The sequence below is a fragment of the Desmodus rotundus genome, chromosome 4, assembly GCF_022682495.2.
Source record: "Desmodus rotundus isolate HL8 chromosome 4, HLdesRot8A.1, whole genome shotgun sequence".
NCBI lineage: Eukaryota > Metazoa > Chordata > Mammalia > Chiroptera > Phyllostomidae > Desmodus > Desmodus rotundus.
In genome coordinates, this window is record NC_071390.1 from 25,025,661 (window position 1) to 25,051,166 (window position 25,506).

The following is a 25,506-nucleotide window of genomic DNA, read 5'->3' on the forward strand; positions in this document are numbered from 1 at the left end:
AGTTATCAAAACTGTGCATGTAATGTCTTGGCAGCATAAGAGTTATTTGTCAACATTTACAACCAGTCTTATCTACTTAAAAAGCAAAAACACAATTAGATTTTCTGAACTGCCACACAGAGTTAAAATTGCAGTTCAAATCAACAAACAAAACAAAGCCAACAAGAAAAAAATGAACAGCCGACATATACCCACACACCACATTAGATATATCAAGTTAAATATTGGAGCCCAATTTTAATTCGATAACTTCAGCATCCAATACTGCCTATACAGCTAAACCCTGGAATTATTTAAGTTGGGGTTCACACTCCCAAAAACTCAACAACAAAAAGCCCAAAGACATTCTTGCCATATGACTGATTATTTACTATTTGTACTAAACTGACACAAGTGAAATACACCAGTCAATTTTAGATTTCAGAGACTGTGCTTTTACTTGATTGATGGACTCAAAGTAATTTTGAAGGTATACCTAGAAGGCTATTACCCTCATGGATTAATTTTTAAAACATACAAAAGAAATTAGCATCAATCTTTGATAAACTGTCCCCTACAACACTGTGGAAGGCTACAAGTATTTTCCCTTACCCGTTCCCTTGAGCACTGGAGCAGCCTGGAGAATGGCTCAGGGAAGTGCTGCCAGCACATGGGCTTTTCTTAGTGGACAGATCAAGTACACCGTCTGCAGAGACACAAAGACACACCTGAGGATATTAAAAATGAGGAGGAAATGTCATCTGAATGGGCTAAAAATGACAAAGCAGTAGGCCAAGTCAACTAAGCAGATACAATAATCATATATTTGAGTTATGAAATCAATTCATTAATAGAATCAGGATATTTTTCTTCCTGAAGTAACATAAATTTAGCAAAGCTTGTTATATCTAGTATCTTCAAGGGTTAAATATTTTATTAATAAGGCAAAAGGTAAAGCATATCACTGTAGATGTTAAGATACAGTGAGATATTAGAAATAGCAGTTTACACAGTATGAGTGAGGTTCAGCAACAGAACTATTAGACTCATTTTCTAAATTTATCTTATTATCAAAGCACTAAAAGCACATAACAGATAAATTTAGGGAATTTTAAGTGATACAAACGTTATCTTAAAATACAAGTTTATATGGTTAAATTATACATAAACACCATATGAGAAAAGCCTGTAAGATGAATCAGTTGTCAACTGTTTATAATGTGCATGTATCTTAATTACTCTTTGGACACGCCTGAAAAAACTGTATATTTGTTATCAATCTTTTGGGGAAAATCTTCAGAGATTCAAAATTCACTTGCTGATATTTATAAAAGCAAAGTTTTGTGTGGGTTTTTTGTTTTTGTTAGTAAGCTATTATCAATTGATGGGCAAAGTTTAAGAAAGAATAAAAAAAAAAAAGTCTTGATAATGATTGGACCCTAGAGGTTTAATGTCTTAGAAGCTAGACCAAATCCCAAATTCATGTTACTAGAACATCAAATTAGACAACTCTCTTTTCCCACAGACTTTTCCCCTCACAGACACGCATAAAAAAGAAACTCATAGTCTGGCCAACTCTTAAAACTGTCATTCCATCCAAAACTAACAGGGCAAGGTAAAAGTCAATGTACCAACGATTTTCAGTTGACCAGCAGAGAGCCTTTGCTATCTCGGTATGTTAAAAACTGTCCTAACACTCGTATTAAACCCACTTAGGACTTGTGCTTGAAGACACTGTATCTCCCTATTTCAGGCTGTTAGAAATAAATAAGTGATTGAGTTTATAACCCCAAAAAGCCCACACTCATATAGAATAAATGTTGTCTCTTGAGTGTCACCAATACTTCTAAATACATAACTGTTTATTAGACATCTAATAAGCAAATACATTAATAAAATATTTCCAACCAATGACAGTATTATTTAAAGACCCTTAAGTCTGTCTAATCAAATAGGCAATATATTTTAAGTCTACTGCTAAAAATATTGTAATAAATTGAAAACACTAAAATTCATTTAGAAAATTTTTAAAAATATAATTTTTTGTTTCATTTGAAGATTGCATACTACAATCCTATCATCTAGTTCAATTTCTATTCCTACGTGCATGACTGTCAAAACAACACACCTCTTAAGCATAACACTAATTCTAAGACGTTAAGTTAGACTAAGTGGTACCTTTGTTTGTTAATCTCCATTATTAATACTTTAAATACAATCTGTCATTCTCCTACTGTAAACCTGAAGCTTTTAGTGTAATATTTTGAGCAAAAATATTTTAATGAAAGCCACCAATTTGGTAAAGAAAACAATCCTTAATAAAAGAGAAAAAGAACAGCTTTGAAAAGACGGTAACCAAAAGTAGACTGACCAATGTGAAGACAGAACAACTAGGAGGTCTTGTGCTAGGAAATCTTAAAACTTAGAGATTCTGATTGTTACTAAATGGAAACAGGAAAAAAGCAAAGGAAAACTAATTAAAGCCAATCCATTAAGTGCAAACTGTTCACAAATTACTTACAAAAAGCAAAAGGCAGGCCTTTAAACCAGGTTTTTATAAGAATTAAACTTGCTTACTTTGAAAAATAAACATGTATTTCTCACTAATACGTTCAGACATCTCATAAGTTTTCTGCATACTCTTAGGAGATTTCTATGACAAAATCTCATTAGTACAGGCATCACCAATTTAAAAATTTTAGTTGTTTAAGGCAGAGCTGAAGTGCTCACTTCATCTTTGTGAAATTAAAGGTAAAATGAGGTCACAAAGCAATAGAAATACTTAATCTATTTAAGAAAGTAAACTTTTCAAAGACTCAAGAAATATTTGCTAAGCAAAATTGATAACCTCTTAACTTACTACTTAATTAGGATCTTCACTAACAAATTATGTGGAAATACTTGTGGGTTAGCTCATAATACAATGCCTGTATGAATGCATGCTTTTGTGTATCTATAAAGTACTGTATATATCTAACAATCTAAAGTGTGTCTACCGTCTTCTCATTATTTCTAACTCCGAGTTTCTCTTTTAAAACTGCAAATACATATTTTTGCCTTATCATCTCATTTGCAGAGTATAATTGTCTTTCTTCCTAATAAGACATGTTTATTTCTCAGATAGGTGCTAATCCTAGAACATTAATGGATAAGGGAAAAAAAACTTAACTTTTCATAGGGTTTTTTAAAAACAATAGATATGACAAGGTTTTGAAAAGTATAAAATGCTTATATAAATATCCCATGACTTAAAGATCAGTAACAACTGAAACCACCTACCTTTCCCAAGTAGTACATAAATCATAACCACTGACTACTGAAGGGCAAGGTGGCAACTTTATCTGAACTTCTCTATCGCTGTATAGTCAGCAATAATTTAAGAATCACATTAGTTTTTATCCTGTTATTTCTACTGGTGCCCTACTTGCCAATAATTTTTCTCTCCCCAAATTAAAGTATTTGGATTGGACAGAGACCTTGACATCAAACCATACCTTGTTCGCTAGGTTCTGACTGAGACTTTCTGACAGTAAGGTCCAGAGGTGAGTCTTGGTCAGCCATGAGAAGTTTGCTGAGCACAGGGTTCTGAGTAGTTGCAGCCGTGGGAGAGGTGGTGACTGGAGATGCTTTCGGCAGGCTTTGGTTCTTTGTGCTATTGGGCTGGCTGGGGTCCTGAGTAGAGCTATTTTTTGAGGTATATTCAGCAGCAAATTGTTGGATCATTCGCTGCATGATCTCACGGGCCACTAGGGGAATATTGGGGTCGGAGACCCAGGGACTGTCTGTAAACAAAGATTTATTTATTTTTAAAGTGGGACAATGTACTAAAAAAAAGACAGCTTTCAAGCAAACATAAAACTTCATTTTTTTCTTAAAATGCAATATTTTAAAATAGCATTTCCTCACAGTTATATTTTTCGTATCTAAGCTTATGAACTGCCGATTTAAAAAAATAAAAATTTCATAAAATTAGTTCTAAACATTCCTCCAGGATTATGAAATCAAATAAAGGAGTAACAAATAGCTTATCTTTTGGACAAGAACCACTTACCTGATACAGAAATCCCCAAACACTTCTATGAAATAATTACTCCTCTTTTTACCACCTACAGATCAGTTGTCCCCTAAATTTCTCCTCAGCAATTTCTTCCTAAATTGCTCAAGAATGGATTACTCAGTTCATGAGTGCGTATTTTACTTTCTGTTAAAACTGAAGGTATACCAAAATTATAAAAGAAGATACTTAAGATCCATGATAGGCTAGGGCAATAATTCTCACACTGTAGTGTTCATCAGAATCACTCTGAGGGACTGTAGAAACAGACTGCCAGGTCCTGATTCAGCAGTTCTAGGGTGAGGTCAAGGCATTCCTAACAGGTTTCTCGATACTCATTGTGGAAGGATCAGAATTTTAGAATCCATGAGCTAGAATTTTAAATGCCAAAGCTCAAAAGCCTAAGACCCTCTATTTTCCATGAATTCTTTAAATACACTCAGCCAACCACTAAAAACAAACTAGGGAAGTAATAAAATAAACATCTAGGTTACCAATTTGTAATTAACGCTAATTTTAAAATAAAAATTAACTCAGAATTTTCAGAACTGGAAAAAGACCCTGAAGGTCAAATTTGGTACAACAAGACAGAAAATGTTTTGTTTAAATATATTACATCACATCCTTAACCTTATCACATTATCAGGGAGTCTGAGCTTCCCCAGAGATTGTGTACCACTGTAGATTTAGCACCTAATCTTACCTGCTGTAAAGTATTCATTTACATTAGTTAAGAAATGAATGGAACAATCAAATCAATTACCATCAAGTAGTTTTAACAAATGAAAGAAATGTGATCTAAAAAAGCAAGTTGCCTCTCCAAATCTGTATAGATAGATGGTTAGTGGTGGACCCTTGATTAAAGTGCCCCTCATCTTAGCATTCCACCGGTGATCTTTACTTCCCCACCACATTTGTGAGGCCTAGAAGATCTCAGAAAACCTGTTTCTTTGGTCTTTTAAATATTAACTATAGAAGGTGGAGCTGTGAGGAACTTGGGTTGATTTATAAATTTAGAAAAAACTCATTATCTTCACAAAAAAACACATACAACACACCACACCTCAAAACCTTAGTGGACTCCTAAAAACAGACAATTTTTTTGAGGGACAATATTCAGTAATACCAGAAGACGATTATAAAGTCAGGATATTTATTTAATTCTCTGCAGTTTAATAAGGTTTGTTCTACCATAATAACATTTCTGTTCTACTAGGAAGAAGTATTTCCCACCCTAATTTTCCTCTCTATACATACAGACTATGAGTATGTTAGAGGGTATAGAAATGTAGATAATTAGTTAAGATTCAGAAGTTAATATAGTCACTAACAATGGTTCCTTAAATGTTTTAATAAACATTTTAGCCATATATTGCTTTTTAAATCTTTCTACTGAATGAGTTTTCTTATTAACATTCATTTAGGTTTCCACTTAAGATCCATTTTTTAAAAGTAGCATACAACCCCCTCCAGATGAAAGACTATATATAATTTCAAGTTTTCATCTATTAGTGTATCCCCTCAAAAGTTGAAGAATATGTAATACATAAAGAAGTTTCCAAATAGGAAGCAAAATGAGGTAATTTATGAGATGTCTCTGTGTTTAACTAGATTAATAAATATAATTAGAGATTCGTAAGAGTCAAAGATTTTGGGATAAACACCACAAATTGTTACCTTTGAGCTTTAAATGGCCGTAGCATATTTTGCCTTTTGTTAAATGAATAACAATAATGAAACACAATTCATGTTTATTAATTGATGACATTTCTGCCATTTTTTTCTATGTCTTTTAAAGCTTCTTGCTGTCGCCTGGTGGCGCAGTTGACTAGTGTCATCCCAATATACCAAAGTTGAAGGTTTGATCCCCAGTCAGGGCACAAGAATCAACCAATTAATGCATAAATAAGAGGAACAACAAATCTCTCTCTCTCTTAAATCAATTAAAAAGAAGTGTCTTGAATACTTTTCATTTCTTCACTTAAAACACTGTATCTATAAACAGAGCCATGTTTTGGGGAACATGTACAATTGAGTAAAATAAAAAGTCAGATCAAAATTAAACTACAGAAAAACATGTAAAAGCTGCCTCACAGCCACCTGTATGTTTTAAAAATGGACCTCTAACTTTCAGAAAAGTGTCAAATTTCTTTAATACAAGTGACAACATAAGCTGAAAAGAAATATGATCATAACAATGGTAGAAGGCAAAAGCCTACTTTTATTGCACTAATGTTTCTATCTAGTGACACATAACCTTTTCATTCTCAGTTATTTGTAACATACAATTTGCAATACTTGGAAACAAAGGACTAAATCCAAATATCTGGATTTTTTTTCAAATCAAAATATTCTCTTCTGACTATAAATTGCCTGTCGTACCTCTAGATAATAAACATTTTGAGCATTAATTTCAAGAGTAGTAATGCTCATGTTTGATATATTTGGATACATACAAAACATCTAAATAACAACATTAATACATAAAGCAAGGCAGAGAGAATTCCAATTGCAAAGCAATAGTTCTTTTTCTGAGCATCAGATACGAGTACACAAATACACAACTTGACATACAAATTCAAGGAATTCTCATCTCTTGAAGTTTATTCTAAGACTGATGACAAGGTAACAATTTCTCCCCGTTATGTTCCCAGAAGTTTAATTTCTAAATGAAACTACAAAAACTTCAATGTAAGTTATCCCTATATGAGAAAGGGATGGGACTAGTGGAAAAGTAGGCTAACTCCCTTTAAGCAAACAGTGGATGAAGAGTGGTTCCTCCTTGTACATTAGGGAGAGGAGCTCCTCTTTTCAGATAATATGTTTGCTGAGACAGGGGACCTACGATTCAGTGCACAGCAAAGAAGCTTTAAAGATATTGTATTCAGTTAATAAACTGACAGAATTGATCTGTCATTTATACTTTAGATGTGAATTTAATAAAACAATCAAATGTTCATAAAACAAACTAAGAATATTACTATTTTGAATGTAACTTTGGAATTCAGGATACTTTACTGAGACAGTAAGATGAGCCTCCTCATCTTTAGATGCCTCATCATCATGAGAGAGTAAGAAGTGCAGGAGCCTTAGTTGGGAGCTTTAGGTCAGAGGGTACAAGAGGATGTCATTAAAAGAGAAAACAGAATACACTGAAGATTTAATTTAGTAATAGAAGAAAATTTTTTCAAATTCCACTGAAAACAATAATCTTGTGCATTCCTTAGTTTTGTATTACATTTTACCACATACTCCCTTTTGAAAATATGAATTACATTACACAGAAGCCCAGCTGGTCTCCAATTTTAACCAACCCATCAGATTCAGTACTCAGTTAGGCAAATATCAGCTTTCACTTCAGAGGGCAGAAGTGAATTTCCAGAGGAATGAGAGGTGGAAACTAGAACACTAAAGAAATATTAAAGAAACTAGAATCATTGAGTCTGCTAATGATTACAAATCTGTTTATTATTGTTTTTATTCTCACTCAAGAACTTTTTCCCCCATTACTTTTAGAGAGGAAGGAAGAAAGAGGAAGGTGGATTTAACAGAGAGAAGCACTAGCTGCCTCCCCTACACGCTGGACAGAGGATATAGTATGTGACCAGACCAGGGACCAAATTTGCAACCTAGGTATGTGCCCTGATGGCAATCGAACCTGTAACTGAAGTGGGATGACACTCTAACCAACTGAGCAACACCGGCCAGGGCTAAAAATCTATTTAGAAAGAATATCTTGAAGGTAAAGACTCTTTGCTAAAATGGATCATAAATGGAAGCTTCCAAAAGGTCTCTAGGCTGGTAAAAATTATGCTTTTAGGATAGAGAAATGTAAAACAAGCCTACAAAAGTTTCAAGGAGAAAGAGAAATTGAAAAATACAACAGATCCACCTCAAATGTGTGGGGGGAAATTTTATTTTATAATAATGTTAATTTTTTTCTCCAATTTTAATAAGTGAAAATATTTAGTGAAGTAAGACTGTCAAGGAGAGAAAATGCTTACAAATCTAATTTCAGATATAACTTTACATTGTCTTTCCAAGTCATATTTCAGTGAGAAATCACTAAAATTGTATATTTAGTTTTATAGTTATCAGTGATAAAAAGTAACTGTTTATGTAAGAAAATCTAACTAGCAAAGTATAGAACTGAAACCTTACAATATTCAGACTTTCATAATAATTTTAAGAATTATTTAACTAAAACTTACATAGCACCATCAATTCAGAGTAAAAGAAAGGGAGCAGGACTGCCTTACCCTATTTGAAATTTAATGTGACCGAAGAAACAGAGAATTATAAAGTACGTTATCAATAAAGAAAACTATTTTTAAGTAACTTTTAAAAAATGACATGGAAATTAAGATTAATACAAGACAAGCAGATGCTAAATGTCATTCTTTACTGGCACCAACCTTTTCTATAAAAGACTGCATTGAGGAACTCTTCTGCTTGTCTCTCGAATCGAATGATTTTTGCTTGTTTAAGCAGAGCTTCCTGCCCAGCTCCCGAAGCTGGTTCATCCAGACCGACTAAGTGTCCCTGCAAAAATATTTGGTGAAATATTTGCACAAGTATCTTTGCCCATTCAATATCAAAAGCATAGATGCAAAAAAACCCCAAATACTAACAACAGGTAAGACAAATCAGTTTAATGTAATTAAAATATTTTAAAACTTCCTATCAGGATAAAATTTACCCCCACAAAAGTATAAAAACAAAGTGAATATCAAAATACACTTTGGGTGGTTTTATCCATGTTTTTTGATTATGAGTTTTGTTTAAAATTTACAGGTAAACTCTAGTTAAACTGTAATTACTAAAGGGAAAATTTCCTTGAACATTCAAGTACATTGGCTCTTATTATACTACAGCAGTTCACAGACAACTCAACTCAGCAAAAGAAACAAAAACAAACAAAAAAACCCCTTAAATCCCAAGTCTCATTTGCAAATCTTATCTGCCCTCTGAGTAGAATAAACATTTTAACAGGGTCATTAGGAGGGAAAACTCAAAAAGAATGTATTTGAATTCACAATTCTGTTTCTAGAACACTATTTTACAAACTGTAGCTTTCAAAAATCTTCATAATAATTTTATGAAATTAATAATTTTGTGAAAAAGGTCAAAACTAGCATTAGAATAAAAGAACTGAAAAGTAGAGTGCATCACATGTTGTTGTTTTTAAAGAGGGAGAGAAACATCAATGTGTGGTTGCCTCTCATGCACCCTTTACTGGGGACCCAGCCGGCAACCAGGCATGGGCCCTGACTGGGAATTGAACCGGGACCCTTTGTTGGCAGGCTGGCGCTCAATCCATTGAGCCACACCAGCCAGGCCATCAGATGTTTAATTTAAAGGGAAGCATTTCAGTACTGCATGTATACTTGAACATGTTTGCAATATAAAAATGCAGGGCCTGATCAAAAGTTTCAAAACACTGCCCTAGACTCCCAGAGACTGTCAGAAACTGGTCTCAGACTGCAGGAACAAGGACTAGGTTAACAATGCTTTGCATTTACTTCCACTAAAGATTATAAAGAAAAGCAAAGTATATTTTTTGTGTGTTCTTAAGTTCCAGTGCATGTAATTTACTTCAAATTACTGCAATATATCAACACATGCATTTAGTTATAAGCATATAATGGAAAATTTAAAAGTGTTCTAAATTAAAAAATGGGAAAATACCTAGGTACAATGTCAAGACACGGAAGGCATGTTATAATTTACAAATGACTTCCTCAAAGATTTTAAATATACCCAGTGATATTTGCAACCAGCTTCCTATGATTTCCGCATTACCCAAACTGTGTCAAAAGCACAACTAAGATATGTATTTTGCAAAGACACATTTAGCATCAATGATATATTATAACCAATACTTTAATATGAAGAACTCTCTTGCATACTCAATGTTCCCTTAACATTTCTATAAAAGGTACACTAAGTTTGTCACATTGTTTAAAACTTTTTAAACAAAATATTTTGTGTTATATTACCAAAACCTTTATTATAGCTTCATTTCCCAACACTGTCGCTCATGGACTAAAAAAAATTATTAAGAAAGTGAGTTTTAAATATCAACCACAAATAATTTCATTGTGATACAGATTTTAACATCTAAAAGGTATTAGGAACAGTACAGACATACCTTGGTGATATTGCAGGTTTGGTTCCACCCCACCACAATAAAGCATCATCATCTTTTTGCTGGTGGAGGGCCTTGCTTTCAATTTGTAAAAAACATAACATCCATACACCACAATAAAGTGAAGTGCAATAAAACGAGGTATGTCTGTATTAAACAATCCAACAAAATCCTCAGCTGTTAATGCCATTTCATTGTTTAGTGATTTTTAAAAAACAGACATTACATGGCATAAACTGTAATTAACTTGGTCCTACATTCAGTCAATTCAGACTTTGAACAAAATATCTACATTTGAACTGTGTCATGTAGCATTCAAGCTACTTCTAATCTAAACCAACAGAGCACCTAACTGAACATTCATTAAGGCAGGTGGTACATGTTCTTTCTTGAATCAAACAACATCAATCTATCAATCTAGATTCTGAAATATACAGATTACTTTTAATTGGTGCATATCAATTATGGTCATAACTGTTTATTTTGTTTTTAAACAGTTTTACTGAGATATAAGACACATACCATACAATTCACCCATTTAAAGTATATATTATTATTTTTTAGTCTATTCAGGTGTGAAATATTGCCATGACCTAACTTTACAACAGTTTTGTACCCCCAATACCCTGAATCCATTAAACAGTCACTTCCCATTCTCCCACGTGCCCAGCCTTACACAACCACTATACTGCTTTTCGTCTCTATAGACTTGCCTATTCTGGACATTTCATGTGAATAAAATCATACAATATTTGGTCTTTTGGTGACTGATATCTTTCTCCTAGAATAATGCTTTAAATGCCATCCAAATCATGGCATGTAGTACTTACTTTTTTATTCCCAAATAATATTCCACTGTATAAACTATACAACATTTTATCCATTCACCAGTTGATGAGTACTTGAATTGTTTCTGCTTTTTGGCTATCATATGAATAATGCTGCTTTGAATATTTGTGTGTGAGTTTTTGTGTGGATGTATATTTTCATTTCTCTTGGATAGATATACTTAGAAGTGGAATTTCTGGATATGTTAACTATGTTTACCATTTTGAGGAAGTGCCAAACTATTTTCCAAAGGAGCTGCTCTAATTTTGTATTCCCCACAGCAATAATAAGGGTTTCATTTCTCCATATACTCATAAATACTTGTTATCTTTTTGATCACACCATCCTAGTACATGAGAAGTTGGTTCAGATTTGCATTCCCCTAACGGCTAATGATGTCGAGCATCTCTTCGTGTACTTATTGGCCATTTAAATATACCTTCTTCAGAGAAATGTTTATTCATATGCTTGCCCTGTTTCTAATTGAGCTATTTACCTTTTTGTTTAGTTGTAAGAATTCCTGACATATTCTGAATACAACCCTATTATCAGATATATGATTTAAAAATATTTCTCCCATCTGTGAGCTTTCTATCATGTCACTGATGCTACAGTTGGTAGTACGGAAGTTTTTATTTTTAATGAATTATAATTGATCTATGTTCTTCTGTCATTTGTGCTTTTGGTATTGTATCTGAAAAACTAATGGCTAAACGGAGGTCCTGAAGATTTACTCCTATGTTTCCTTCTAAAACTAAGTTTTAGTTTTAGGAATTACTTTTAGGTCTATGATTCATGAGTATATTTTCATATAGGGCATAAAAAAGTGGCCCAACTTCCTTTGTGCAAAATCACTGGCCGTAATTTTAGTTCCGGACATCCAATTCTATTCCACTGATCTATACCTCAGGCCAGTAACACACCATGTTCATCACTAGTTTTATAGTAACTTTTGAAGTTGCTAAGTTTAAGTCCCTCCAATTTGTTCTTTTATAAGATTATTTTGGCTATTTGGGGTCCCTTGAATTTTAGGATCAAGCCTGTCAATTTCTCCAAAGAGGCCAGCTGGGGAGTTTTCACGGGAATGCACTGACTCTGTAGATCCTCTTGGGGAGTAGTGCCATCTTCATAATATTAAGTCTTCCATGAACATGAGATGCTTCCCCATTTACTTAGATCTTCTTTAGTTTCCTTCAACAATGTTTTATAATTTACAGTGTACAAGTCTCACACTGTTAAATTTATTCTTAGTATTTCATTCTTTTTCATGCCATTGTAAACTAAATTGTTTTCTTAATTTCATGTTCAGATTGTTGACTGCTAGTACTTTTTTAAAGAATGCTGTATTCAGCAACCTTGCTCTTGTTGGTGAAGTGCTCTATAGATGTTTGTTAATCTAGCTGATGCATAGTGTTGTTCAAGTCTTCCATCTTTGTTGACCTTTTGCTTAGATGCTCTATCCATTATTGAAAGTGGGGTGTTGATGTGTCTGGCTATTATTGTCAAATTATCTACTTCCCTCTTTAATTCTGTCCCATTTTGCTTCATGCATTTTGGGGTTCTGTTGTTGAGGATTTAATTATGTCTTCCTGATAAATTGACCCTTTTATCATTAGAAGATGTCCCTCTTTATCTCTAGTTCACTGAAGTCTATTTACCCAGTAGTGTGCAGCCTCTAACATCTTTTCTCAGAGGATGCTGTCTTGAGCATGCACAGTCTCTCTGTCCTCCAGGAATGACTGTGGGTTCAGGTGGACTCTGGCAGTTTCTTTCTTGGATCTTCCTTTTATAAGCTTCTGGCTGATCTGTCTGTAGTGGTATCACACATGCAGCTGTTAGCCTCTAATAATTGTTCTACTGTTCTTGACACACCCTAGAGCATAAATTGCACCACAGTCTGATCCAATAAACGTGGGGCCTCTGCAGGGGCAGGGTACTGGCAGTCTTTGAAGTTTGCTCCAACTCCATGAGGGTTCTTCCTAGTTGTCTTTTTTTCCCTGATTCTGTTAACTTCTAACTTGTCTGCTATTTCACTTGTTGCTCTAGCATCCTCTTAATTGTTCAAAGCCTTTCATCATTTTCAACATCTTTTGCCAACTCTATTCCAAATAAAGTCAGTTCCCTTGGGAGAGGTACAGAGTTTTCTGTTCTTAAGGCCTGTCTTTCCCTTGAGAAGAACTTTTGTGCCACCGTAAAAGAAACGGGGGTTGGCACAGTGTCTCACTTATCTGGGTGTGATCTGTGCTCTAAGACTGGGGGCACTCCTGGCATGGAACTTTTGTTTCATGAATGAGGCATGCCTCCGGGCAACCGGGAGCCAGTATTCTCAGCCTGCTGCACCTGGAATAAACTTTCACTCTGCGTAAAAGGCTGAGTGCTAAAAGGGAGCCCAAGGCCTTTTGACCTTACACCTCCCTAGAAAAAACCATCTCCAACAGAAGCTAGAAGGTATGAGAAATGTCCTTAGTCTGCCCCTCCTGCTCAGAGAAGAGCTTCCCTCAAGCTGAGCTCAGGGGGTGGGTGGGAGTGAACCATGACTCAGATGCCACAGATTCTTGTTGTTCTTACTGAGATTTAGCAGATTTTTTGGATAAGTGATTCTTCATTTGCTATATGCCTTTATGAGTAACTGCTTTCAGAGTTTAAATGGTTGTTTTATAGTAACTTTCACCAGTTAAATTATTGCTTACCTTGCTTTTTTTATCCAGAATAACCAAAGATGAAAAATGTAACACAAAATCATACACTTTTTTCAATTACATCTGTTCGTCATGTTAAAAATTTATAGCAATGATGTATGAACACAATATAGCTCATTCTGCCTCACTGTACATACACATACCAAAATGAAATGAACCAAAAAGAACAGAACATTTCATATGACAAAGAACTAACTATAAAGCTGAAACAATTACTAAGAGTGAAAGTTAAAGAAAACAATTCAATGCCACTTCCCCTCCCCCACATCTAAATTCCAGGAGTCATTACACATGGTATGGCAAAAAAATTTACACACACACACACACACACACACAAAATGAAGTGACAATCAAAATCAATTGTCCTTCTTTTAATTTACTATCCAGAACTTAATAGAAATAAAGTTGGAGATTTGAATTGAAATTTACCAGGAGTCATTTCCTTTGGGATTCAGGAATTGGTCCACCTAGACTGGTTGATTCTTAGGCAGAGGTATTTTCTGTCATGTGAGAAATCTATTATGAGCTTGAAAGCATATATACTGGAACATATTCCCAGAGCTTTGATTCTGTAGCTCTGGGATAGGGAACAGTTGTCATGTTTATTTAAAAGCTCTTTCCTTAATATAGAACTGGAAAAAAATTATCAGTATCATACTTTAAAAATTGTATTTACAGTAAGTCTTAGTATTTGAGAAGGCAAATCCCCACTTGTTTTTCTTATTTTCCAAAATATCCTGGCCATTGTAGCTTCATTCTTTCAGACTGTACTTAAAATCACCCAGTCAATTCTGTTCCTACCACCACCAGCTCCCCAAAGAGATGGTGGCTTTAAAAAAAAAAAATCTAAATAGAGTTATACTTAGTTAAACTAATTCAGAAATAAGTAACATCCTTAAAAATATTCAGTCTTCTCTTGTAGGAACTGATTTATATTTATCCAAGTGGGCTTTAATAAATCTCAATTAAAATTGTTTTTTATTCATATATAGTTCCCATACATTTTCCATTTTTGTCATTATGAAAAGGATGTTTCCTTTATTTTCTAACCACCAGTGTTGGCATAAATGAAGAGTGTGTGTGTGTAAGGCTTAATTTTGTATACAGCTTTCAGGGGAAAATGTAGGTCATTTATCTTCACTTGCTATGTTCTCTGGTAGCCTCAACAGCTTGTGTCAATTTTGCAATATCCTTTTAAGGTAATATCTTTTAAGGGAACTCTGAGGGTGGTAGAAAGAGGCAGAGGTAAAGGGAAGTAATGATCCACCATCCAAAGCAGGGAAGGAGATATAATACTGAATAGGCTGGGACATTCTTCAATAGAAAAGTCCTCAAATTCTTTACTAAACTTTTGGTTATCTCTAACTATGTAACTCTTTTAGCATACTTTATAACCATTTTGGGACCAACAATAAAATGAACATTCAACAGATGTTGTCAAATAAAGAGTTTATACTTTTCTCTACAAAGTAGTTACACTTTTTTCTACAAAGTAGTACTAGAAATGTTAAAGGAACTTATTCAGACTGAAAGAAAACACTGCTGAGAGAACTTTAAAAAGACAAAGATGAGATAAACCATAATCAGAAATTGGAAGACTCAACATTATTAATGTAGCCATTCTCTCTAAATTAATGTATTAGTTTAAGCAATCATAATAAAAATTCTATAAATCTTTTTGAGGAATTGGTAAATTCATTTTAAAATTTTATATAAAGGTCAAGGATTCTAGGTGAGCAAAACAAGTTTGAAGATTCATACTAGTTGACTTCCAGATAAAAGATACAATAATCAAGACACTACGGTATTGGTATAAGGATAGCCATATATAGCTCAATGGCATAGAACATGGTCCAAAATTATACCCACACATGCATGGGCAACTGACTTAACGAAGATGCCAAGGTAATTAAATGGAGGAAAGGAAGGCACTTTCAACAAATGATGCTAGAACAACTGGATTATCTTATGGATTAAAATATACCTCAACGCTTACCTCACACCATATAGAAAAATTAACTAGAAATGAATCAGACATCAAAATATGAGTAAATACTACTAAACTAGAAGAAAATACGAGATTTTCTTGTGTATTTGACATTGAATCAGGCAGAGATTTCTTAAACAGGACATAAAAAGCATAAATTTTAAGAGAAAAAACTGGCAAAGGGTTTAAAACAGATTATATAAAAACTGTTATAGCTTAATGAGTTTTTAAAAATGGGCAAAAGATTCCAACAAATGTTTCACATAGGATATGTATACAGAAAGATGCTCAACATAAGTTAGTCATCAGGGAAATAAAAATTAAAGTCACAATAAGATACCACTACAGACCCACCAGAGTGGCTGAAGTTATAAATGACCAACACCACATATTGGCAAGATGTGGAACAATGGAATTTTCATACATTGCTGATGGAAGTCACTCTGGTGAACCTGATAGTAATATCTTAGAACATTGAATATACAATTATGGTACTACCCAGTAATTTCAACTCTAGGTATTTAACCCAGAGAAATGAGAAGTAAAAAGTGAATGGATAACCAAACAGTGGAATATCCATGACACGGAGACCTACTCAGCAATAAAAAGAAACAAAGATTAAACACAAAAACAAGAATGTTGTGCTCGCTTTGGCAGCACATCTACTAAAATTGGAACGATACAGAGATTAGCAAGGATGACATGCAAATTCGTGAAGCATTCCATATTTTTTTAGGCTGGGGTGGAGGGGAAAGGCAGAGAACTGTACTTGAACAACAATAAAATTAGAAAAAAAACTACCCCCCCCCCCAAGAATGTTAAGTGACAGAGGTCAAATATAAAAGACTAATACTCTATGATTCCTAATATATACAATTCTAGAAAAGGTAAAACTACAGTGAATACCTGGGTGTGGGGGTCTGGGAAAAGGGACTGACTACAAAGGGGCATGAGAAAACTTTTTAGGGTAAGGGAACTGTTCCACATTGTCCTGGTGGTTATAAACTTTATCATTTATCAAAATCCATTAATCTGTACTCTTAAATGGGTAATTTTATTGCATATAAATAAATACTACCTCAATAAAGAAACCATTAAAAATAGGCTCAGTGTATTAAAGATACTAGATGCTGTATGTATCACTGAATTTTGACTCTTGAATTAACCACTTCAAATCAAAGAAATGACCTTTGCTTACATTTTAGAGTTACAAAGAAACATGACACTTATTTTTCAAAATTTCATGTGCTATCTTTTCTTCAAGCAAGCATACATTTGGGCTGAAGAAACAATATCTTTTACTTGCCATGCACTTCTTTGCACAGTATTCGGAATAGATACACTGTCAATGGCCATAAATTGATGGCATTTCAATTGTTGCTATATCCTTAGATATAAATCAAGATAAGGAGGCTGATGGTTGCCCAACAGTTAATATCACCTACTGAAATGATATTGGGTGCTTCATGATGTGATGCACTGACAAGGATACAAATCACTTATTTAATATTCCTGCTAAAAGATCATGACCTAAATTTAATCACAAAGAAAACATCACAAAACTTAAACTGAGTGGCATTCTGCGAAACAAATGGCCTGTACTCTTTTGAAATGTCAATGTTATTATAAATAAGTAAATAAATTTTAAAAGGCTGAGGAACCACTTTAGATTAAAGGTTACCAAAGAGTAGTGAAAATCAAATTCAATGAATAATCTTAAATTGGATTTTGAACTAAAGGAGGGGGTAAAAAAACAAGCCTTTGGGACAACTTTTGAAAATATAGTTAATGAAATGGGTACCATATCCTTAGGACATAGGAAAATATACGTGGAAATATTTAAGAATGAAGAGGTATGAGGGGTATAATGTCTATAACTTATTCTCACATGGTTCAGGAAAATATGTAAGACCTATGAGAGGGAATGAATAAGGCAAATCTGGCAAAAGGTTAACAATTGGTCAATCTAGGTGAAGAGTACACAAAAGTGTTTGTACTGTTCTTAAAACTTTTCTATAAATGTGAAATTATTTCAAAGTAAAATAGTTAAAAAAATTATGGTGGATAAATGCTGAACCCTACTTTTTTTTCTTTTTTAAAAAAATATATTCATTGATTATGCTATTACAGTTGTCCCATTTCCCTCCCTTCACTCCACTCCATCCCCCCCACCCCCTCCCTCCCACATTCCCCCTCTATAGTTCATGTCCATGGGTCATACTTACAAGTTCTTTGGCTTCTACATTTCCTATACTATTCTTACCCTCCCCCTGTCTGTTTTCTACCTACCATTTATGCTACTTATTCTCTGTACCTTTCCCCCTCTCTCCCCCTTCCACTCCCCTGTTGATAACCCTTCATGTGATCTCCATTTCTATGATTCTGTTCCTGTTCTAGTTGTTTGCCTAGTTTGCTCTTGTTTTTGTTTTAGGTGTGGTTGTTAATAACTGTGAGTTTGCTGTCATTTTTACTGTTCATATTTTTTATCTTCTTTTTCTTAGGTAACTCCCTTTAACATTTCATATAATAAGGGCTTGGTGATGATGAACTCCTTTAACTTGACCTTATCTGAGAAGCACTTTATCTGCCCTTCCATTCTAAATGATAGCTTTGCTGGATACAGTAATGTTGGATGTAGGTCCTTGCCTTTCATGACTTTGAATACTTCTTTCCAGCCCCTTCTTGCCTGTAAAGTCTCTTTTGAGAAGTCAGCTGACAGTCTTATGGGCACTCCTTTGTAGGTAACTGTGTCCTTATCTCTTGCTGTTCTAAGATTCTCTCCTTCTGTTTAATCTTAGGTAATGTAATTATGATGTGCCTTGGTGTGTTCCTCCTTGAGTCCAGCTTCTTTGGGACTCTCTGAGTTTCCTGGACTTCCTAGAAGTCTATTTCCTTTGCCAGATTAGGGAAGTTTTCCTTCATTATCTGTTCAAATAAGCTTTCAATTTTTTGTTCTTCCTCTTCTCCTTCTGGCACCCCTATAATTTGGATGTTGGAACGTTTCAAGATGTCCTGGAGGTTCCTAAGCCTCTCCTCATTTTTCTGAATTCTTGTTGCTTCATTCTTTTCTGGTTGGATATTTCTTTCTTACTTCTGGTCTACTCCATTGATTTGAGTCCCAGCTTCCTTCCCATCACTATTGGTTCCCTGTACATTCTCCTTTGTTTCTCTTAGCATAGCCTTATTTTTTTCATCCAATTTGCGACCAGATTCAACCAATTCTGTGAGCATCCTAATTACCAGTGTTTTGAACTGTGCATCTGATGGGTTGGCTATCTCTTCGTTGCTTAGCTGTATTATTTCTGGAGCTTTGATCTGTTCTTTCATTTGGGCCATTTTTTTTTTTTTGTCTTGGCGCACCTGTTAGGTAAAGGGGTGGAGCCTTAGGTGTTCATCAGGGCAGGGTAACACTGGTCCCTGTACTGTGACACTGTGCTTGGGGAAGGGCCGATAGGGAGCAATGGCGCCTGCTCCACTTTCTGCTGGATTTCAGTCACTCCCTCCACCACCCACAACCAAACTGGGCCCCTCTAGTGCTGATTCCCGAGTGGGCGGGTCCACGCACGCTCTAGGCCCCTGTGGGTCTCTCCAACAAACTCTCCTGGGAGGTTGGGAGTTTCTCCTGCTGCCGCCTCAACCCCCATGGGTGTTTTCAATCAGAGGTTTGAGGCTTTATTTCCCCGAGCTGGAGCCCTGGGTTGCGTGGTCTGTTTTGCTCCCCTGCCATTCCTCCAGAATCATCTATGCAAGAATGTGGGGCAGCGGGGTCTGCTAGCCCCGTTCATTCCACAATCTGCCACGTCTCTAGGTCTGGCCACGTTGCCTCGAGTCCTGTCCGCCCCGGCTGCCCGTCTCCGCCCCTCCTACCAGTGTGGATGAATGTTTCTTCTTCATCTCCTTGGTTGTTGGACTTCTGTGCGGTTCGATTTTCTGTCAGTTCTGGTTGGTTTTTGTTTTTAAATTGTTGTTGTCCTTCTTTTGGTTGTGTGAGGGGGCGCACTGTGTCTATCTACGCCTCCATCTTGGCTGGAACTGAACCCTACTTTTCTACACAATCCAGATCTCCCTGTCTTTTTTTCTTTAAATATTTTATTCATTTATTTTTAGAGAGAGGATAAGGGATGGAGGGAGAAAGAGAAGGAGAGAAACATCAATGTGTGGTTGCCTCTCACATGCCCCCAAATGGGGACCTGGCCCACAATCCTGGCACATGCCCTGACTGGAAATTGAACCAGGACCCTTTCATTTGCAGGCTGGCATTCAATCCACTGAGCCACACCAGCCAGTGCCCCTGTTTCTTTCCATCATCCCATAATCCCAGCTGTCTTGCTATTAAATTATATTTGCTTGTGTTACGGGTTGCTCTGATACACAGTATGAAGAAGAGCAAAGAGAGTAATTAAGTAGGATATGGAAGTTAGTATCTCAACAAACTGATGAAGATAGCCAAAACAGAGTAAGAAATTTTCTGTCAAGGGCAAGATAGTAAATATTTTAGGCTTTGTAGCTCGTATACTCATACAGTCTCTGCTGCATCTCTCTCTTTTTCTTAAAAAAAGGTTTTTGGGTTTTTTTGTTTGTTTTTGTTTTTAGCTTGCAGACATAACAAAAACATGCTGTGAGCTGGATTGGGGGAAAGACCATAGTTTGCTGACCCCTGAGAGAATTATTAATGTTCTCCAAGAACTATAACAAAAGTAGCTCTTCTGGTGGTTCCAGAGAGAGAAAGGGCATTATTGAGTAAAGCAACAAATTATGGCAGCATGGAAGATAGCCCTTAGGACAGTAAACAGTTAAGTTAAACTTTAAACAGAAAGTAGAAATTAACATTTTTTAAAAAGTTTCTTTTGTAACTCTAATAGTTGTCACCTTATGAGTGACAAATATTAGGAAAGAAATGGGCAAGGATGCTTACATTGTTGATTGATTATTTTTTTTTTGAGAGATAACACCTCAGGAGAAAGGAAATGAAGAAATATTGACAAGTTTCACTTAGGAAAGGTAAGATGGCCTAGATTTTCAGGAGTGTGATATAAAACTTAAGGAGTGAAATTTTAGAGCCATTCCTATCTAAATTGAAGACCATACTCACTCTATGCCTGGATTTACTTAAATGATATTTAAAAATTCATATCATATGGTATAGAAAAATCTGGGAATCAGAAGCATGTGTATGTATGCAGGTTTTATTGTATATAAATTCTGTTAGAAAGGCCTACCTGAGTAGATCATGTGCCTACAACTATAGCCAAGTCCACTACCCATGTCTCAGTGACATTTCAAGCAATGAACTAAACAGAACAGACAAGACGCAACTCATTGACTTAAATGCCACTCTCCTATGTCTTTTTATTTTAAATGCCAGACAAGTACTAGGAAAAAATGGCTCCAGCATTTTAACTGGTCATATTCTTTAAGGTCAGTTAACTAAAGAGAATTTTCTTACTCCACATAAATTACTGCTTTTTATATTAACGAAATGTAAATTGTGCTTAATGCAATTTTTCCTGTATATCAATGTTACCCTTAATTTTGTTAAGCAGAACATCAAGTTAAAGAATAAGAAAATGACAAAGGCTGAAGCTTGAATACACATCACAAATTAAATATGGCATTCAAAATGTACAAAAAACCTCCCATGAACGATCATCAGTGTATCTAATTGCTACTACTGTTCATGGAAATAAATCCTAACGTGTAAGTGGCAAGTGACTGCTACTATCACTGAACTTAATTCACCAGTATCTATAATCCGCATTTGCTGTTGGTTTTTTTTTCCATTACACACATACAAGTTATTATAAACATTAAAAGATAAATGCAAGGCACACCCACAGTGAATAGCAATGGTTTCTTACATTCTTCCAGTGGTTGGAAATCAAAAGTTTATACTATCTCAATTCTCATCCACAACCCAATCTCAATCAGAAGATTTCCTGAATTTCTATCTGCTCTCTATAATAACTGTGGATGTCCGTAGATGCCCAAGACCACTATAAACCCAAGAATATCCAACTGCATATTTGAGGCAACCACGTTATAAAGCCTAGCTGAGGGTAATCTTGCCTTTTTCCAAACTCCTAAAGCACTTTATACTGCTCTATCAGCACTGGTTTCATAGCCCTTATTATATTTGTTTATACACGTTAAGTATTTTTTACCACCTCCACTGGACTAAAAATTTCTTGAAAGTAGCATCTGTGGCTAAAACTTCTTTTTAATCCCTCATAGTATTTCAACCGCAGTGGCCAGTGCTCCTGACATACTAAGAGTGAAATACATAGTTGTTGATTTTAACTTTAGAAATAAGAAACTGAAGAAATGTTTTAGAAGAAAAAAGATAAAGGAAAGAATAAACAAATGGGACTACATCAAATTTAAAAGCTGCATGGCTAAAGAAACATCAGCAAAATAAAAAAGGAACCAACAGTACGGAAAACATCTTTGCCAATATATGTCAGACAACGGTATGATCTCCAATATACATAAAGAACTCACACAACTCCACATCAAGAAGACAATCCAACGAATTAAAAAATGGGCAAAGGACCTGAACAGATACTTCTCCAAGGAGGACATACAGAGGGCCCGTAGGCATATGAAAGGATGCTCAGTATCACTAGCTATCAGAGAAATGCAAATTAAAACCACAATGCGATACCACTTCACACCAGTCAGAACAGCCATCATAAACAAATCGGCAAACAAGTGCTGGCAAGGTTGTAGAGAAAAGGGAACCCTAGAGTACATTGTTGGTGGGAATGCAGACTGGTGCAGCCACTGTGGAAACCAGTATGGAATTTCCTCAAAAAACTAAAAATGGAACTGCCTTTTAATCTAGTGATTCCACTGCTGGGATTATACCCAAAGAATCCTGAAACACCAATCCAAAAGAACTTATGCACCCCATGTTCATAGCAGCACAATTTACAATAGCCAAGTGCTGGAAGCAACCTAAGTGCCCATCAGTAAATGAGTGGGTCAAAAACTATGGTACATTTACACAATGGAGTACTACGCAGCAGAAATGAAGAAGGAACTCCTACCCTTTGTGACAGTGTGGATGGATCTGGAGAGCATTACGCTAAGTGAAATAAGCCAGGCAGTGAAAGACAAATACCATATGATCTCACCTATAAGTGGAACCTAATCAACAGAACAAATAAGCAAAAAAGAACCAAAGACATGGAAATAAAGAACAAACTGACAGTGACCAGACATGAGGGGGGAGAGGGATAACGGGGTAAAGAAGGGGAAGGGTCAAGTCAAGGAACATGTACAAAGGACCCATGGTGGAAGACAATGGGATGGGGATTGTCTTTGGGAGTGGGGGTTGGGTGGGGCAGAGGATAGCAATGGGGGGAAAATGGGACAACTGTAACTGAACAACAAAAAAAAAATGACATAAATGGTTTTCTAAACTCTAAAATAAAAAGGAAAAAAGCAACAAATTAGGAAAAGACTTAATGTTAAGATGTCAATACTATACAAAATGATCTACAGACTTAATGTAACCACTATCAAAATCTCAATGGTGTTTTTTGCAGAAATAGAAAAATCCATCCTGCCTGGCTGATATGGCTCAGTGGATTGAGTGCCGGCCTGCAAACCAAACAAAACGGTTGCCGGTTTGATTCCCAGTCAGGGCACGTGCCTGGGTTGCAGGACAGGTCCCTAGTAGGGGGTGTGTGAGAGGCAACCATACATTGATGTTTCTCTCCCTCTCTTTCTCCCCCATTTCCCCTCTGTCTAAAAATAAAATAAATAAAATCTTTTTAAAAAATCCATCCTAACTGGAGAGCATTATGTTAAGTGAAATAAGCCAGACGGTGAGGGACAAATACCATATGATCTCACCTTTAACTGGAACATAATAAATAGAAAAAGAAAAAAAAAAAAGGAAACAAAATATAACCAGAGACATTGAAGTTAAGAACAATCTAACAATGGACAGGGGGGAGTAGGGAGGGGACAGTGAGGAGAGGGGATTACAGGAACTACTATAAAGGACACATGGACAAAATCAAGGGGGAGGGAGGAAGTGGGGGAGGGACGGGGGTTTGGGTGGGGTGGAGGGATGGGGAGAAAAGCCACACAACTGTAATTGAATAACAATAAAAAATTAAAATTAAAAAAAAAAATCCATCGTAAAAATTCTTATGAAATTTCAAGGGACCCCAAACAGCCAAAACAATCTTGAAAAAGAAAACAAAGTTGGAAATACCAACTTCTAAATTTCAAAACTAATTACAAAACTATAGTAATCAAAACAATATGGTACTGACATAAAGACAGACACAAAGAATAATGGAATAGAATAAAGAGCCCAGAAATAAACCCCCATATATTATCCATTTGCATAAACATGAAGTTGGATCCTTAGTTTATACCACATATAAAACTCAACCCCAAAACTATAAAACCCTTAGAAGAAACACTGTACACTCAGGCAATGTTAATACAATGATTGTGCTATTTACAAAACATCCAGATCTGTGCAAATAGTCTCACTGAGCATGTCTTCACATTGCTAATATAGTCTTGATTGTATAAAGTTTTAGTTTAGTATGCTTAAATTTACCTATTTCCAAATAAACAATTTATTAAATGGTTTCTTAAAAACAGGCAAAAGACTTAACAGACATTTCTCCAAAGAACATATACAAATGGTCAAAAAGCACATGAGAAGATGCTCAGCATCACTAATCAGTAAAAAATACACAAGAAAACCACAATGATACACTACTTCACCCCTATTAGGATGGCTATAAAAACAAAACCCAGAAAGTAATACATGTCTGAATGTTGGAAGAGATGTGGACGTATTATGTACTGTTGGTAGGAATATAAATGGTGCAGCTGATGTGAAAACAGTTTGGTGGTTCCTCAAAAAATTAAAAATAGAACTATTTTATGATACAGCAATTCTACTTATGGATGTAAGCCCAAAAGAACTGAAAGCATGGTCTTGAAGAAATTTGTACACCAATGTTCATAACAGCATTATTTACAAAAGGTGGAAGCAACCCAAGTGTCCATTGCTGGACGAAAATAAAATGTGCTATATACAATGAAATACTATTCTTCCTTAAAAAAAGGTAATTCTGACATGTTACAACATGACTAAACCTTTAGGGTGTTATGCTAAGTGAAATAAGCCACAGAATAACAAATACTGTATGGCTCTACTTATATGAAGTACCCAGAGCGGTCAACTCACAGGAACAAAAAGCAAAATGGTGGTTGTTGCAGCCTAGAGGAAGGTGACATGGGGAGTTGTTTAGAGTACAGAGTTTCAATTTTATAAGATAAAAGGGTTCTGGAGATTGGCTGCACAGCATTATGAATGTACTTAACACTGTTGAACTATACACTTAAAAAGTGGTTAAGATAGTGAACTTTATGTTATGTATATTTTATAATACAAAAAATAAAGGGCACAATCTATGGATAAATGCAAACAATTTCAAAAAGGAGAGAAACCTAATCAAAGATCAGGGGACGAAAGAGAGGTAGAACAAATATGCTCTAATAGAAGGGAAATAACAAAGAGAAAGACAGCCTAATGTGCAAATGGTTCAAAAGAAACAAAAGGAAAAAAGGAGTGAGACCTATACCCATGGCCAGGGAGAAATGAAAGACTGACTTAATACGAGATTCTTTCTAACTTCAATTTTTGCTTAACTAGGCATTTCTAAACTTTTTCAGGATTTTGATTAATTATAAGACTCTCATCCTCAGTAAAGCTGAAAAAAATCTCAAGCAAAATTTCAAAAACATTTTGTAGAAAATCAAAGCATTGTGAAGTAGC

General features: G+C 35.3%; 1 protein-coding gene and 1 pseudogene across 23 annotated transcripts in view; one reads left to right on the top strand and one right to left on the bottom strand.

Annotated features, from left to right (window-relative positions):
- Positions 1-25,506, bottom strand: part of LCOR (ligand dependent nuclear receptor corepressor) — a 124,991-nt gene that overhangs the window by 28,735 nt on the left and 70,750 nt on the right. For all 23 annotated transcript variants that reach the window (XM_053922240.1, XM_053922239.1, XM_053922231.1 and 20 more), the window contains 3 exons: positions 8,449-8,575; positions 3,474-3,761; positions 592-685 (listed from right to left, as the gene is read on the bottom strand). In XM_053922240.1, the coding sequence (XP_053778215.1) occupies positions 592-685; positions 3,474-3,711 (332 nt within the window). In that variant the 5' untranslated portion in view covers positions 3,712-3,761; positions 8,449-8,575. The remainder of the gene's footprint in view (positions 1-591; positions 686-3,473; positions 3,762-8,448; positions 8,576-25,506) is intronic.
- Positions 16,337-16,427, top strand: LOC112307116 (U6 spliceosomal RNA; annotated as a pseudogene).